Genomic DNA, 17095 nt, shown 5'->3' on the forward strand with positions numbered 1-17095 from the left:
CTCTACAAAATTTCAAGTGAAAATCTCAAGAACTCTTGAAGATATAGCTGATTTATTGTGTCGGCATCAAGTGACGGCTGAAGGACTTTTCAAACTTTAAACGCGTTTTTCTCTAAACATTTTTTTTGCGTATGGCGGGCACGATAACTCAAAAACTAATAATCCAATCGGTTCCAAATTTTGCAACGTTTCTCTGGGAGTGTATAGCTATCGTATGAACTAGGATAAAGCCAATCGGTAAAGATCTTCTTTATTTTTTAACTTGGTTTTTGGTAAAAAATCGGCGATTTTCTAAAAATATTTTTTCAAAGGCCCATCATTTTGTTAATTTTAGAGCGAAGTCAATAATCCTAGTTCATACGAGAGACAGACATGTACTCTTTCTAACACCGTTGGAATTTTCGGATTCCGATGTTCCAGTGAGGAGTTATCATGCCCGCCATCAAAAATAAGGACTTTTCTTTAATTACAAAAAACAACAACAAAACAATAACAAAATTTTTTTGTAAATTATTTTTCTTCTCTTTTAAATCTTCAATTATATATGTTCAAAGTTACAAACCTTAACAGGCATTGGTATTGTTTTACCAGCCCATTGAAAATATTGAAAAATTGAAATCGAGAATGGGTGGGGTTCCTTTAAATCAAACTTGGCACACGCTGTTCGGTATGTTGCACTGTTTAAAATTTAATTTCAATCAGACACCTATTGATTATTTGGTGTACAATTAACATATATAAGTCGAATTTATATATATGGAAGCTACGATATATCTATATCTGAACCGATTTGAAGCAAACTTGCCAGAGATTAATTTATATTAACTATGAAACTATGTAAGGAAGCCATAACTAAATCTGAACCGATTTTCACGAAACTTAGCACACATCATTCTAGACTTAATTTAGTACGCTATGCCAAAATTCATGCCAATCAAAAGATTACCAGGAACTGTGGTGCACCATTTACCTAAAATCGGGTGAAAATATATATATGAAAGCTATTTGTAAATCTAAACCGATTTTCACGAAACTTAGCACACATAATTATAGACCTAATTCAATAGGCTATACCAAATAAAATCGGGCGAAACTATATATGGGAGCTATATCTAAATCTTAACCGATTTTCACGAAACTTAGCACACATCATTCTAGACCGAATTCAGTAAGCTATACCAATTTTCGTGCAACTCGAAAGATATATAGGGACTTTGGTACACTATTTCCCTTAAATCGGGCGAAACTATATACGGGAGCTATATCTAAATCTAAACCGATTTTCCCGAAATTTAACATACGTCATTCTAGACATAATTCAATACGCTATGCAAAAATTCGTGCACATCAAATGATTTTCAGGCACTTTGGTACACCATTTACATTAAATCGGGCGAAACTCCATATGGGAGCTATATCTAAATCTGAACCGATTTTCACAAAACTTAGCACACATCATTCTAGACTTAATTCAATACGTTATGCCAAATTTCCTGCAAATCGAAAGAAATATAGGGACTTTGGTGCACCATTTACCTAAAATAGGGCGAAACTATGTATGGGAGCTATATCTAAATCTGAACCGATTTTCACGAAACTTAGCACACATCATTCTAGACTTAATTCAATACGAAGATTCGTACAAATCTAATGATTTTCAGGGACTTTGGTGCACAATTTACCTAAAATCGGGCGAAACTATATATGGGAGCTATATCTAAATCTGAACCGATTTTCCCGAAATTTAGCACACGTCATTGTCGACTTAATTTAGTAAGCTATGCGAAAATTCGTGCAAATCTAATGATTTTCAGGGACTTTGGTGACCCTTTTACCTAAAATCGGACGAAAATATATATGGGAGCTGTATCTAAATCTGAACCGATTTTCTCCAGTTTCAATAGGGTTCGTCCTTGGGCCAAACCAATGGGCTGTGCACAATTTCATCCAATTCGGATCATAAATGCGACCTGTACTTTGCTCACAAAAATACACGGACGGACAGACAGACGGACATGCATAAATCGACTCTGAATGTGATTCTATGCATATTCTCAAAAGGAACCTTGTGTCTATCTCGATTCCTTTTGCCTGTTACAAACATATGCACAACGACATACCTTGTACCACAGTGTGGTGAAGGGTATTAATATGTAAAAACGGCCGGGTCCGACATATGGAGGATATACCAAAAGGTGGACATATTTTGAAAACGTGTATGTTCTTCAGCATAAGGGGTAGGACATATACAATTTGTCCTTTCGCTAGCAATACCGTGAAATATTCATTAAAGACCCTATATAGTATCTTATTGATTCTATATCGAATTAGCAATTCTCGTCTTTCTGTTTGTTTATTGAAATATTCGGATTTTTGGAACTTGGTGAACACTATTCAGCCGAATTCGATGTGCAGGTTCTCATTCGGTAGGAAATCTTCCTACCTTAAAAAAGTTTGGGTAATTGTGGAGAGTATACAAATTAGATACTGAGCTTTACAGCGATTTTATCACAAAAATATTTTTTAAAATACATATATATATATATATATAAAATGACCCTGGAATAACATATAATTTTTTTTTTATTTTTTTAAGACGTTACCCATTCCTCACTGGGAACATAATTAATCAATCAAAAATATTTGCTTATTTGTTTTATTGAATAAAAATACACTACATACAGTTTAACAAAACAATATTTTTGTCAACTAAATCTAAGATTTACAAACTAAGACAAAGCTTTGCTGATTTTGTCGAATTAACAAAATCGTCTTATATTTTACAAACTACAAATACACAACTTAAACAAATAGTTACTTTTTGTACATTAAACAAATATATATAAATAAATGAAAATACATAAAAGAAAACAGAAATAGAAGCACAACGAAAGGAAATCAGTAATAAAGAATATAAATATGTGTTAGAACTGAAATATGCAGTTTCGGAATCTATTCACAGTATCTGCATAAAACGATAAATTCATAGTCGAAAGAGACAAAAGCGAAAAACAGTTGGACAGCAGCAGCATCATAGATCATAGAAGTTGGTCATCACAGTCAATATGTTTTTTTTTTTTTTAACAACTCAAAATTCCAAAAAAATAACAATGTCTCAAAAAATATTGCAGCTACTGGGCAATATTATTTTTAATTCTTTCCAGAGCCATCGGTGCACTTATTTTTTTAGTTTGGTTTTTGTTTTTTGTTCATGGTTTTTTCTCTTCACTTCCTTATCCGGCATTTCACACATTGGTCTTGACAGTTGGCGCTGCTGGCACGACGGGCAACTTTTTTACACCCTGGTGAAATGGCATTGCCTCAGTCGGAGGCGGCATATGCATCGGAGGTCGGGTAACACCCATCATATTATTACCAATTATAACGGGCATGGGTACTGCCGTCGCTGCTATTACTGGCACTGCTGCTGGCGCAGCCCCACCAACATTACCGCTCGGCAACGGCATTGTATGCTGATTGTGAGCCAACTCTTGTCGCTGCTGTTGTTGTTGTTGCTGCAATTGCTGCAGCTGAATATTGACCAAATTTTGAGCATGTTTCAATTTGTAATTCTCGACACGTCGCAAATTCCTCACCAACCGATTGTAGACGAGTGTCTTGACATCTATGGCCCATAGGAAATCTAAATGGTTGAATTTTTCCATTGGCACTAAATATTTGTCAATAACATGCGGCAGTTCACGTGCCAAACGATCAACGCCCGTTGTCGACACCAACATATCGTTCATCGAATAGTAGAGGGCCACTGGCACTTTGACCTTGGATAAATCGTAATCGGGTGGTGTCATACGATTATATTCCAATTGGTTACGTAAATAGCCGCGATCGAATTTGCTGAAGTGGCCAGACTTCATGAGTTGGCCGAAATGTTCCAATTGTTTGATGGACGCACCAGAGGGTGTGTGACTTAACATAACGGGCAGCATGGTCTGTAATATAAACAAAGGAGAGGAAATTGGTTATATACTTAGTAAATAATATACTAAAAAAGTAAAATAAAAAATAACACAATTAAAAATAATAACCCAATAAATTCGCCTCTGATGGCTTTTGAAAAAATATTCTTTAAAAATCTACGCCTTGGTGGAGCCTTGAAAAAATATTCTTTAAAAATCTACGCCTTGGTGGACCCTTGAAAAAATATTCTTTAAAAATCTACGCCTTGGTGGAGCCTTGAAAAAATATTCTTTAAAAATCTACGCCTTGGTGGAGCCTTGAAAAAATATTCTTTAAAAATCTACGCCTTGGTGGAGCCTTGAAAAAATATTCTTTAAAAATCTACGCCTTGGTGGAGCCTTGAAAAAATATTCTTTAAAAATCTACGCCTTGGTGGAGCCTTGAAAAAATATTCTTTAAAAATATACGCCTTGGTGGAGCCTTGAAAAAATATTCTTTAAAAATCTACGCCTTGGTGGAGCCTTGAAAAAATATTCTTTTAAAATCTACGCCTTGGTGGAGCCTTGAAAAAATATTCTTTAAAAATCTACGCCTTGGTGGAGCCTTGAAAAAATATTCTTTAAAAATCTACGCCTTGGTGGAGCCTTGAAAAAATATTCTTTAAAAATCTACGCCTTGGTGGAGCCTTGAAAAAATATTCTTTAAAAATCTACGCCTTGGTGGAGCCTTGAAAAAATATTCTTTAAAAATCTACGCCTTGGTGGAGCCTTGAAAAAATATTCTTTAAAAATCTACGCCTTGGTGGAGCCTTGAAAAAATATTCTTTAAAAATCTACGCCTTGGTGGAGCCTTGAAAAAATATTCTTTAAAAATCTACGCCTTGGTGGAGCCTTGAAAAAATATTCTTTAAAAATCTACGCCTTGGTGGAGCCTTGAAAAAATATTCTTTAAAAATCTACGCCTTGGTGGAGCCTTGAAAAAATATTCTTTAAAAATCTACGCCTTGGTGGAGCCTTGAAAAAATATTCTTTAAAAATCTACGCCTTGGTGGAGCCTTGAAAAAATATTCTTTAAAAATCTACGCCTTGGTGGAGCCTTGAACAAATATTCTTTAAAAATCTACGCCTTGGTGGAGCCTTGAAAAATTATTCTTTAAAAATCTACGCCTTGGTGGAGCCTTGAAAAAATATTCTTTAAAAATCTACGCCTTGGTGGAGCCTTGAAAAAATATTCTTTAAAAATCTACGCCTTGGTGGAGCCTTGAAAAAATATTCTTTAAAAATCTACGCCTTGGTGGAGCCTTGAAAAAATATTCTTTAAAAATCTACGCCTTGGTGGAGCCTTGAAAAAATATTCTTTAAAAATCTACGCCTTGGTGGAGCCTTGAAAAAATATTCTTTAAAAATCTACGCCTTGGTGGAGCCTTGAAAAAATATTTTTTAAAAATCTACGCCTTGGTGGAGCCTTGAAAAAATATTTTTTAAAAATCTACGCCTTGGTGGAGCCTTGAAAAAATATTCTTTAAAAATCTACGCCTTGGTGGAGCCTTGAAAAAATATTCTTTAAAAATCTACCCCTTGGTGTAGCCTTGAAAAAATATTCTTCAAAAATCTACGCCTTGGTAGACCCTTGAAGAGCTCTTAAAACATATTCTTTAAAAATCGATGCCTTGGTAGATCCTTGAAAAAATTGTCTTTAAAAATCTACGCCTTGGTAGACCCTTGAAGAGTTCTTAAAACATATTCTTTGAAAATCGATGCCTTGGTAGATCCTTGGAAACATATTCTTTAAAACTCCACGCCTTAGATGGCCCTTGAAAACATATTCTTTAAAAATCCACGCCCTAGATGGCCCTTAAAAATATATTCTTTAAAAATCCACGCCTTAGATGGCCTTTGAAAAAATATTCTTTAATAAATCCAAGCCTCTGAAGGCTGTTAAAAATGTTCTTTCAAAAATCCACGCCTCTGATGGCCGTTGAAAAAATTTTCTTCACGCCAATTCAATCTCATGGCTGTTAAAAAAATATGTTTTTTAAATCCACGTCTCTGCTGGCTTTTGAAGAAATATTCTTTAAGAAATTCAAAATTTATTTTTCAGATTTTTTTTCTCAAGTCCCAATTTTCCAAGTACTTCCGTCAATTAAATTTAGATTATTTGCCCTCATTCTATCCTCGACAATGTTGTTGACTCTCTTATGTCACGATGCCCCTAATTTATAATTGAGACATGTGTGTGATGACGATGATGATGATGTTGATCCCCACTCTAAAACTCCTCCCTTTGTTACAAAATCTGTACCAAATGAAAATTCCCAACAGACCGCACAATTTAGGCAAATGAAGCAATTTTGTCACTTAAATGCCAGCCAGCGGGAATAAAGTGAAGCGATTGTTGTCCTTTTCTTGTCGTCGTTACAGTTGTTGTTGTTGGCAAATAATTAACTGCCTACAAGTTGTCGTTGCATGCACACACACTCACTCCCGCACGCTGGCCAACAAACTATGAAAGCCACAACACAAATTAAAGTCAAAGGAATAGCTGCTTCTGTTGTTGTTGTTTGTCCACTAAATGTCAGCAGAAATTTCCGCTTTTCCGTATGTTTGGAATAAACTTCATATGTATGCTAAGTGTTGGACCATTCTCCCACCACCACCCTCGCCAATACTTGTCGTAACTTCACCATGACTGTTTGACAAAGAAACACTTAATTGTTGTTGCTGCTGTCACTGCTTTTGGGCGATTGTGTGTTTACGCAACATTGTCACTCTAACATGACCCTTGCCGTGGTGTTGACTGACAAAATATTTTCCGACCCATCCTTTCTTCCTTCCGTTTGGCCAGAAATTGCCAACCGGTTTTTGTTGTCGTTGTCATTGTTCGAGACCCAGATTTAGTTTCAAATGAGACGAAACATGACTTATGGAAACCACACACATAAAATGTCATCGCAGAACTGATAGTGTCATTCAGCCCGTCGTCTCGGATGACCGTAAAATGTGTAGCAGCAACCATCAGCGGTTGGAGGAAGTTGTTGGTTAACTTATTAATAATTCTTAATGGGCTTGGACAGGATAAACAATATTCAGTGGACCATCAGATCATACAAAGCGCCAGTAGCGCAGAGTCCAACGATAACAAATGAGTGGATTTTTAAAGACTATTTTGGGGGCCTAACAAAGGCGTGGATTTTTTAACGAATATTTTTTCAGGGCCCATCCACTATATTTTTTTTCAAGGGCCATTATAAGGCGTGGATTTTTAAAGAATATTTTTTCAAGGGCCATTATAAGGCGTGGATTTTTAAAGAATATTTTTTCAAGGGCCATTATAAGGCGTGGATTTTTAAGAATATTTATGAGGGCCTAACGAAGGCGTGGATGCTTAAGAATATTTATGAGGGCCTAACGAAGGCGTGGATGCTTAACAATATTTTTGAGAGCCATTATAAGGCGTGGATGCTTAAGAATATTTATGAGGGCCATTATAAGGCGTGGATGCTTAAGAATATTTATGAGGGCCTAACGAAGGCGTGGATGCTAAAGAATATTTTTGAGGGCCTAACAAAGGCGAGAATTTTTTAAAGAATATTTTTCAGGTCCCAACAAATTCTGGGATTGTTTAAAGTATATTTTTTCAAGAGCCATCCGAAGCGAGGATTTTTTAAAGAACCATCCAAAGCATGAATTTTTAAATTGTTTTCTTGGACATTTATTTTTCATGGGGTGTTTATTTTTTTAGAAATTTTTTCTTAGGATTTTTATAGGAGTGAATTTTTAATTTATATGTTTTAGAAACCTTCTATAGACGTCCGTTTTTAAAGAATATTTTTCTAGGAACCTCATATAGTCGTGGTTTTTTTTAAAGAATATTTTTTCGAAGGCCAATTAAGGCTGGAATTTTTTCAAGGGAACAAAAAAAGTCCTGGGTTTTATCCCTTTGTAGGGCGAAGGATCATTCACGTAAATGGATTCCTGGATTTTTTAAAAATATTTTTTTAATGAAATTAATATGTCCTGGATTTTTAAAAATATTTTTAATGGGAGTAAAGGCCTTTCTAGGCATTTTGATGGTCTTAGGTGTATTTTCCATCCGAAGTGATTGCCACTCCGGGACCCTAGTTGGTAAACCACTTCTTTACAGAACATTTCCTGATAAGTAATTATACCCTAGACAACTATATTGTCAGGGTATTATAGCTTTGTGCAGCCCCAAGAGTTTGTAACGCCGCGAAATATTGGTCCTAGACCCACATTTAAGTATACCGATCATATCCCGACTAGCTAAGTCGTCTGTCCATTATAATTCGTAAACTCGACGCAGGCCACATTTATAGGCCAATCTTCATGAAATTTTTCATGTAGGATGGGTTCGGCCCAATGATGATCCCTATTGTTTTTGGTAAAGATCGGGTAATACTTAGGGGATGAAATATTCCAAATACTTAGTTTTTGTCGTTTTTCTGGTCGCTCCATAGGCCGCGGTAATGGCCCAAACGTCCAAACATCTCTTTTATATGGAGAAAGGGATTGGGCCAAAGAATAAGCATGCCTGTTTTGATAAAGATCGGTCAATATTTAGCGGGTCAAACGACTTTTGTGAGAAAAAGGACAAAATTTGTATTCTATGGCGTACATATTTACTCCTGAAGGACATATACCCGAGAAGTTGATAGCATATCCAAGAGGAGTGGTTGCTCATTAAATTGACATCAATTATATTGTCGTATGTACTAAGATGTAGGAGTTACACGTAAATATTTACAGGTACTTACGTATTCAGATATTATTTAATAAATCATTACTACACTATGGGGCGGAAATATAGCGCTGATCCCTTTGAAAGGTTTCAACAGATTCCAGAGTTGGTCAAGGACAACGCCTTTATTTTACGGTGATGATCTGATAATAGTTTTTGGATGAAGTGGACCGATAACTTCTTTTTTTGTGTTTTTTTTTTCGTATTTTTTGATACAATTATAAGCATAAATATCACAACACAACCCACGGTGAAGGGAACATAGACAAGTAATTAAAAGGGAATCCGCAGAAAGATAGAGTTCTGTGGTAGTTGTGTAGGTCGGCCCCGTCCGACTATACTGCTCCGCTCACTGGTTTTATATAATATTTTTTGTATATAAATAAATATTATCGATACGCACCTTATTAAGTTGTTCTGAATTGTAACCAGCAACCAGGAACAAAATATTCGAACAGACATCCTGTGTCATGGCATTGTCATGACAAACCACCTGGGTTTGTTCGACAAGGAATTTCGTATTTGGCATAAATTCGGTGATGCGTAACATGCGTGTGGCAGCCTAATTATTGAGAAAGAAAAAAACATTATTTTAGATATGTACGCACATACAATGGAAATCAAAATTGACGAACAATAAATCAGAGGTTGTATGAACCATGCCTTCCCTTCAGGCACACCTACCGTTAAAAAGTCCAAAAACAATACCAAAGTGCGGAACAGAGGGCTCTTCATATCAGCAATATAGGCAATGGGAGCCAAGGCATGCATTGACAAAATTTTCTGGGCATATTGTGGCTGTTCCGAACACAGCACCCAAAAGACGGCAGTACCCTGAAATATTCACAAAAATTATTTTTTTTATAAAATTAAAATAATATATAAAAATTAGAATGCATTCACTCAATATTCACCTGAGAATGTCCAATATAATGCAGTTGATCATAACCCGTCTTGGCCAAAATATAATCAATCGATGCAGGTAAATCATATTTACCCATTTCATGGAAGGTGAAATCCCAAAATTCCATATAATCACTGTTGAGGCTGGTGTGATTTTTCGAGTAGCGATTACCACGGGCATTACCCATCCACACATCATAGCCCAAATCGGATAGCATATAACCTAAAATAAGCATTTGTCACATGTGTATATAAAAGTTATTGTTGTAATTAATTTATTCGCTGCTTACCTAACCCAGATTTGGGACCCATTAGCACCCATGTTGCCGACGTATCCAATATGCCGTGCATCAGCAGCACCGGCTGGGCTCCCTTTTTCGGTATTCGATGCATTTCCAGTATGTAACCATCCTTTGTTACCACGGTATGCGTTTCCGAGGGATAGCCATATTTCCGTATTAATTTTGGCTAAAAGAGGAGGAAGAATGAGAAAAATAAAAAAATGGAAATGAAAATTACTGGGCACAAAAAGTTTTACGTGCAACTACGTGAGAAATTGCAAATTTATGACGATTATTTGTAAAAAAAAGTTTTGGTGTTTTTGGCTTGGGTTGGGTCCTTCTTAAATACTTTGGCATTGCCCAGTTAAATTATTTGCATTGGATTTCCAATTAAAATTTTATTTCTGTATTTTGAATAATGGTGTTTGCAATAAAATAATTATTTTGTATCTACTATCAGTTAGCTGTGTAAACAAATATCAATGCTGATTTGTTTAATGTAAAATTAATTATTATTTGTTAATGACGTCTAGTCATGATTTGATAATTAGTATTTTCTCATGACTAGCAATGGGGGGAAATTAAACAATAATTAAACAATAATTCAGAATTCTATAGAAATATTAAATAATATTAGTGGAACTTCTGTACAACATAAAAACTGGGAATTAACAATTTATAGTTTTACAGATGAAAACCATGGAATTCAAACGCGGCATGTGAAACCAAATACGGAAAATATTTTGTTGTTGTATTATTTCCAAAAATAAAAAAACAAAATAAAACCAGTGAGCGGAGCATTATAGTCGGACGGGGCCGATCATACGATACCCTACACAACTACCATGAAAAGCAAAATTTCTGCGGTTCTATATTCTGAGTCTCGGCAATATTTCATGATATTTGCACCCTTTTTGCCGATTATAGATCAAGAACTTCACTTTCTAACCCTGGCATATGTTCCAAAATGTTTTTGCTTGAAGTGGATTTTTACGCCTTAAAATAACTAATTGGTCACCTTAGGTTTTTGTTAATTTGACCCTTGGAATATTGACCGATCATCATCTACACAGCCGCTCTAAGTATTTGGTCAGATCCCCTTCATCTTGTAAAATATGTGATATTCTGCATATAATTATTGCCTCTAGAGCGACTAAAAAATCTGACAAAATTAAAGTCTTCGGTTCATTGCACTCCCTGAATGAAATCTCAACTTCACCGAAAACTATAGGCGTCGTCCTTGAACATAATCGGAAATTCATGTACAATTTTAAAAGTGATCAGCGCGACATTTCCGTCCTCTAATGGAGTAATAGTAATACTAGGCACATAGTCACCTTTACCTAATTACGGATAACTCCCACATCGGAGGTATATGTCCTTCAGGAGCAAGTATATATGCCCCAGAATAAAGATTTTGTAATTTTTCACACAAAAGTCAGGGTCCATTTGACCCGCCAAATATTGGCCGATCTTTTTTAAAACAGGCATGCTTATTCTTTGGTCCGATCCCCTTTTCTATGCAAAAATTCGGGGTGTTTTGCGGCCTCTGGAGCGACCAGAAAAACCGACAACAATAAAGTTTTTGGTCCATTTCATCCCGTAAATATTAATCGATCTTTTCCAAAAACAATTGGCCAGAACCCATCCTACATGCAAAATTTCGTGCAGATTGGTTAATAACTGTGGCATGTATCGTGTTTACAAATTAAAATGAACAGACGAATGGACGGACTGACGAACACACATGTCTAGATCGACTCAGCTAGTCGAGATCGGTATACTTAAAGGTGGATCTAGGACCAATATTTCGCGGCGTTACAAACTTGGGGCTGCACAAAGCTGTAATACCCTGACAACATAGTTGTGTAGGGTATAAACACCGACACAACTATGTTGTCAGTGTATTATAGCTTTGTGCTGCCACAAGAGTTTGTAACGCCGCGAAATATTGGTCCTAGGCCCACCTTTAAGTATACCGATCGTCATATTTCGACTGGCTGAGTCGATCTAGACATGTGTGCCCGTCCGTCCGTCTGTCTATTATAATTTGTAAACACGATACAGGTCAAAATTATGGACCAATCTTCATGAAATGTTGATGGGTTCTGCCCAATGAGGACCCCTATTGTTTTTGGTGAAGATCGGTTAATACTTAATGGACCAAAAACTTTATTTTTGTCTGATTTTCTGGTCGCTCCAGAGGCCGCAATTATGGGCCAAACATCGCGAATTTTTACATGGAGAAGGGGATGGGGCCAAAGAATAAGATCGGTCTTTATTTATCTGGTCAAATGGGCCCTGACTTCTGTGTGAAAAATTACAAAATTTGTATTCTATAGTGTATAAATTTACCTCTGAAGGACATAGACCCGAGAAGTTGGTGGTATATTCAACAGGTGTGTTTGACCTTTAAATTGATACCAATTATATTGTCGTATGTACTAGGATGAGGGACTTACGCATAAATATTTACAGGTGTATTCTGATATTATTTAGTAACCCATTACCACACTAGAGGGCGGAAATATAGCGCTGATCGCTTTGAAATTTTCCATGAGGTTTAAGTTATGGTCACCGACAACGTCTATAATTTTCGGTGATGATTAGATAATACTTTTGGTAAGAAGTGGACCGAAAACTTATTTTTTTTCGAGTCGATCTATAGGCCAAAATTGAAAGCCGAACATCACAACACAACCCACGGTGAAGGTAATCTGGACAAGTGATTAGAAGGGCTGTACTGAATATCTGTAATATTTGTTGACCAATAGTCGGTTAAGAGTGTGCAAATATCGCGAAATATTGCCCAAGCTCAGAATATAGAACCACAGAAAGTTATAGTTTCGTGGAAGTTGTGTAGGGTATCATATGGTCGGCCCCATCCGACTCATTGGTTTATTAATAAAGTAATTTTTCAAAGCAAGACAAATATGATAATCGCTTGGTGCCAAGTTCGGACTGTTTGGCGGATGCATTAGAACTTCCCAACCAAGCTCCCAAAGCTTCTGGCGAGTCACTTGAGACAGCAACGCACACAGGACTTCATTTCGGGGGGCCCGGTAGTACAAAATGAAAAAATTCGCTGTTGCAAACAAAAATTTACTGTGAAAAAATTCCTGACTTGAGATGTGTGTGGCCTAGCGTTGTCCCGGTGGAACATCTTCTATCTTCAAACGGTCCAGTTGTTGACAGTAGAGATCAAAGTTTAGCGTTTGGCCATTTGGAAGCAACTCATAATAAATAATCCCCTTCCAGTCCCACAAAATACATAACAGAGCCTTCATGGTCGTTAGTCCTCGTTTTCTTCCGTTTGAGGTGCTTTATCGCTCTTTGAATCCAGCTTTGTGTAAATGGTTTAAAACAGTTTTATGGTCGATAATTTCTACGATTTTATCGACATTTTCATAATGGATTTCTTTTTCCCCAACATAATAAAAGCGAATGCTAAATTCAGTGTGGTCTAAACTTGGGAGAGCCAAATATTTACACGAAGGGTTTAGTGCAACTATCGGTAATATTGGTCCATCATCTAAGGTACTTTCTTATAAACCGTCACAATTTTTGAAAAGTATCTATTTTTCATCAACGCCAAGACGAAACGGCTGATCTTAAAATTTGAGATGAGGCTGATCTTAAAAATTGAGGTGAGACACCTTCGAGTGTCAGATAAAGCTCGGTTTTTGGAAATTCGTACTACAATGGTACAAAAAGTACAATATGTGGTACCATTTGTATTTGCCGAACCGCTAAAGCTATATTAAATTTGGAACGAGGGTCACTGATGGAGTGTAGGATAGATACCAAATGGTTTTTGAAAACTAGAAGGATACTTTTAGTTTCCAAACGTACTAAAAGGTACTAAATTTTAAAGGATAGAGCTGTAAACATTGGAATGCGAATTAAGGTTGATAAGTCGGGCCAATATAAGGTGGTGGTTTTGGAAGTGTGTATACGAAAAGTATTAAATTTAATACAATTTGAATGTGGAGGAACGGATGGAGCTGGAATCCTGCTGTCGTTTTGGAAATTTTTACATATGTGTACAAATGTACTAAAAGATACTATATTTTGTACAATTTGGATTTGGATGAAAATTAGATTACTTCTACTTTGTACAATTAAAGTATGTAGTTAGTTATGGAAATTCGTACATATGTGGACTAAATTGTACTAATTTTGTTACAATTAAAATTTTATGCTGGAATCCTGAAATTTGGAATTAAGACTACTATTGGAGTCTAGGATTGAGTTCTGTACTGATTGAGTACTATGGGTATTAAATGTACTAAATTTGAATTTAGGTGAACCGATAAAGCTGGAATCCTTAAATGTGGAATTAAGATTACTGGAGTATGTAGGAAGTTTTGCAAATTAAAATAAGTAACATTATACTAAATGGGTGATAATTGGATGGTATCCTGGAATTGGAAAATATGAAATGGGATATATGATTTCTGTAATTGGATCTGATTTGGATTTAGGATAACCGAAAGCAATTTGAAATAATGTGGGGAACCATTATATTTGGGCTATCCTTAAAAGTGGACCAATAGAACCCAAATTCAATCCAACATAGTTGAAACTCGTTCCTAAAATACCGAATATTTGGTTGTCATGATATGTGGGAACTCACCCACTTCTATTTTCCTATTTTCAATACCAAAAATCCTAGGATTTTTGGTATTGAAAGCTCTATTTAACATCTTGCTGTATTCTAATTTCGTCTGAGGTCTGAGTACATATATTTCAAAACAAGTAAGAATATGCATATGAGCCCCATTAATAAAACATATGTAATTTGAACACTGGGGGGCCTTGAAAAATTCAACAAAAGTTTTAAAACAAAATTGATAATTTAGTGGTTCTAAGCGCATTTGCAATCGTGAAAATTGATCATATAGCGATTGTTCCGCTTGAACAGCGTATGAGGTCAATTTGCTGAAAGTTTGTTATAGATCCAGTTTTGATATAGACCTTATCCCTCCCGTCCCGTCCGTCCCGTCCTTTATCGGTATTGTGATTGTGATTTGGAATTGTCGGTTCTATGAGGACTTATTAAATTTGACAGGCTTTTCAGGGCGTCGACTTATTTTTTTTTTTGCTTTGACTTTAACTTCGCTGCCCCGTGTTGCGCTATTAAATGCTCTTTTATTATTTTCAAATGAAATTCTTTGCTGGGTTATTGACGACTAAATTATGCCATTACCTTCCGTTTGCAAATGCATTTATTATTGACTTACGTTTTTCTTTAATTCGTTTAGTTTTTTCTTCATTTCTATTCTTTTGCTATGTTCACTTTCTATTTGACTTTCATTTACTCTGATTACTTTGCTTTAATTAGAATTGCATTTGAAGTGAGTTTGTATGTGCTGCAAGCATGTTCGTTTTTTGCCCTGAATTTGCAAAATGTATTATTGTTAACTATTCTTTGAATTTTAGTTCTACTTGCGAATTAACCCTTGGAAGGCAACGTAAATTATTTTTAAAGCAAATGGAAACATTATAGACATAAATTATTTATGTATTTTTTATGGCTTTTTAGGCGTATTTTAAAAAATCAAAGCCTATGTGCGAGGCTAATTTCTGAGGATGTTGGGCTTGGATTTTTTAAAACTATATTTGACGAGTGGATAAAAATAATTGGAGAATCCACATTAGGATTGGATTCTTAAAAATATTATTGAGGGCTCACAGATAGACGTGGATAGGCGAGAATATTTTGAGGACCCACACATAGACGTGGATAGTTGTGGATTTTTAAAAAAGCCTTGGTTAAAAAAAAATGAGGCGTGGAATTTAAGGTCATACAGATAGTCGTGGATTCTTTTTTAAACAAGCAAATTCCTCAAGACCCCTAAGGACTTTGCTTCCTATAGAAACAAATTTTCAGATTTACTATGTCTTTTTTCCTATAGTAAAAATTTCCGTAGGTCCGACTGAGGACTCTTTTGCTATAAAAAAATCCTCTGATAGGCTTGGATTGTTTAAAAATATTTATTGATGAGCTACATAAAGGCGGGGAATTTGAGAGCATACACCAAGGACTTTGCTTTCTATAGAAACACATGTTCAGATTTACTAGGTCTCTTTTTCCTATAGGAAAAATTCCTCAGGCCCGACTGAGAACACTGTTTTTCTATAAAAAAAACACCTCAGGCCCGACTGAGGACTATTTTCTATAGAAAAAATTCCTCAGGTCCACTGACGACTCCTGTCGAAATAAATTACTCGGGCTCACTGATGACTTTTTTTGAGGAGTCTTTTTAACCGAATATATTGACTGTATATGTTTAATAATAATATTCGGTTATGGGTTAAACATGTAAATTTCACAATTCTGATTTGTTTTAGAAAACATATAATAGATGGCTGTTGGTTTTAATCCTCCAGTGAACACCCTTTACGGGTATTATTTAAAGTTATTTGAAATTATAATAATTCTAGGTTTTTATGTACCTAATATAATTGTGTCAATTTTTGGGCACTTCTTTGCCAAGTAAATTTATGTATAGAAAATGGCAAAAATCCACTCAAATTGCAAATAATTGTTTGCAGAATAAAATTTCTTAAATTACATTAAAACCTTCATACACAAATATATTTATAAATTTTTATAATGAAACGTCACTGATAGCGTCTTATCAATTTTGCTCAAAGACATTTGTTATGTTATTTTTTATTTTTGCTCGAACACTGTCAAAGTCACAACAATGACTATATCCATGCCGCACACGATGATGATTGACGATAATTATTATTTCGATACCACCCGCTTAACATGCCTTTGGCATTGTCATGGAGAAAACAATAAATTTTAATTGAACAGGTTACCACTTGCTGCTTGCCTGCGGGTGGGTGGGTGCATGGAGTTCAATGAAAGCTCCATGAGAAAATATGCCATATGTGATATGCTGCCACGGCTCGCCGTGTCAACGATTTATTATAATTATAATGCAAATAACAATAATTGATTTATGTAAAAATATCTTTAATTACCCAACCAAAATGATAAGTGGAGAGATTGTATAATAACATGCTTGCATGTATGTGTGTGCTCAGTTGATTTTACTTCATTTAAGATCACTATACGCCAGATTTTTTTTTCAATTGCTCGGGATATTTATAAAATACAGCAAGTGGAGGCATACGATTTTTTACTTTTTTTAATCAAAATTTCTTAAAATGTTGCCATGCTCGAAGTATTTATAAACTACAGAAAGGGAGACATACGA

The 17095-nt window shown here is 35.5% G+C and overlaps 1 protein-coding gene across 1 annotated transcript in view; it reads right to left on the reverse strand.

Annotated features, from left to right (window-relative positions):
* Positions 1–3245: 3245 nt before the first annotated feature.
* Positions 3246–17095, reverse strand: part of LOC133322827 (lipase 3) — a 76610-nt gene continuing 62760 nt past the window's right edge. The window contains exons 2-6 of the mRNA XM_061531781.1: positions 9870–10047; positions 9591–9802; positions 9361–9510; positions 9080–9238; positions 3246–3950 (exon numbers count right to left, since the gene is read on the reverse strand). Coding sequence (XP_061387765.1) covers positions 3246–3950; positions 9080–9238; positions 9361–9510; positions 9591–9802; positions 9870–10047 — 1404 coding nt within the window. The remainder of the gene's footprint in view (positions 3951–9079; positions 9239–9360; positions 9511–9590; positions 9803–9869; positions 10048–17095) is intronic.

This window comes from Musca vetustissima, unplaced genomic scaffold (genome assembly GCF_032173495.1).
Source record: "Musca vetustissima isolate MV318-11 ecotype Yass unplaced genomic scaffold, APGP_CSIRO_Mvet_v1 utg23053, whole genome shotgun sequence".
In the NCBI taxonomy this organism is placed as follows: Eukaryota; Metazoa; Arthropoda; class Insecta; order Diptera; family Muscidae; genus Musca; species Musca vetustissima.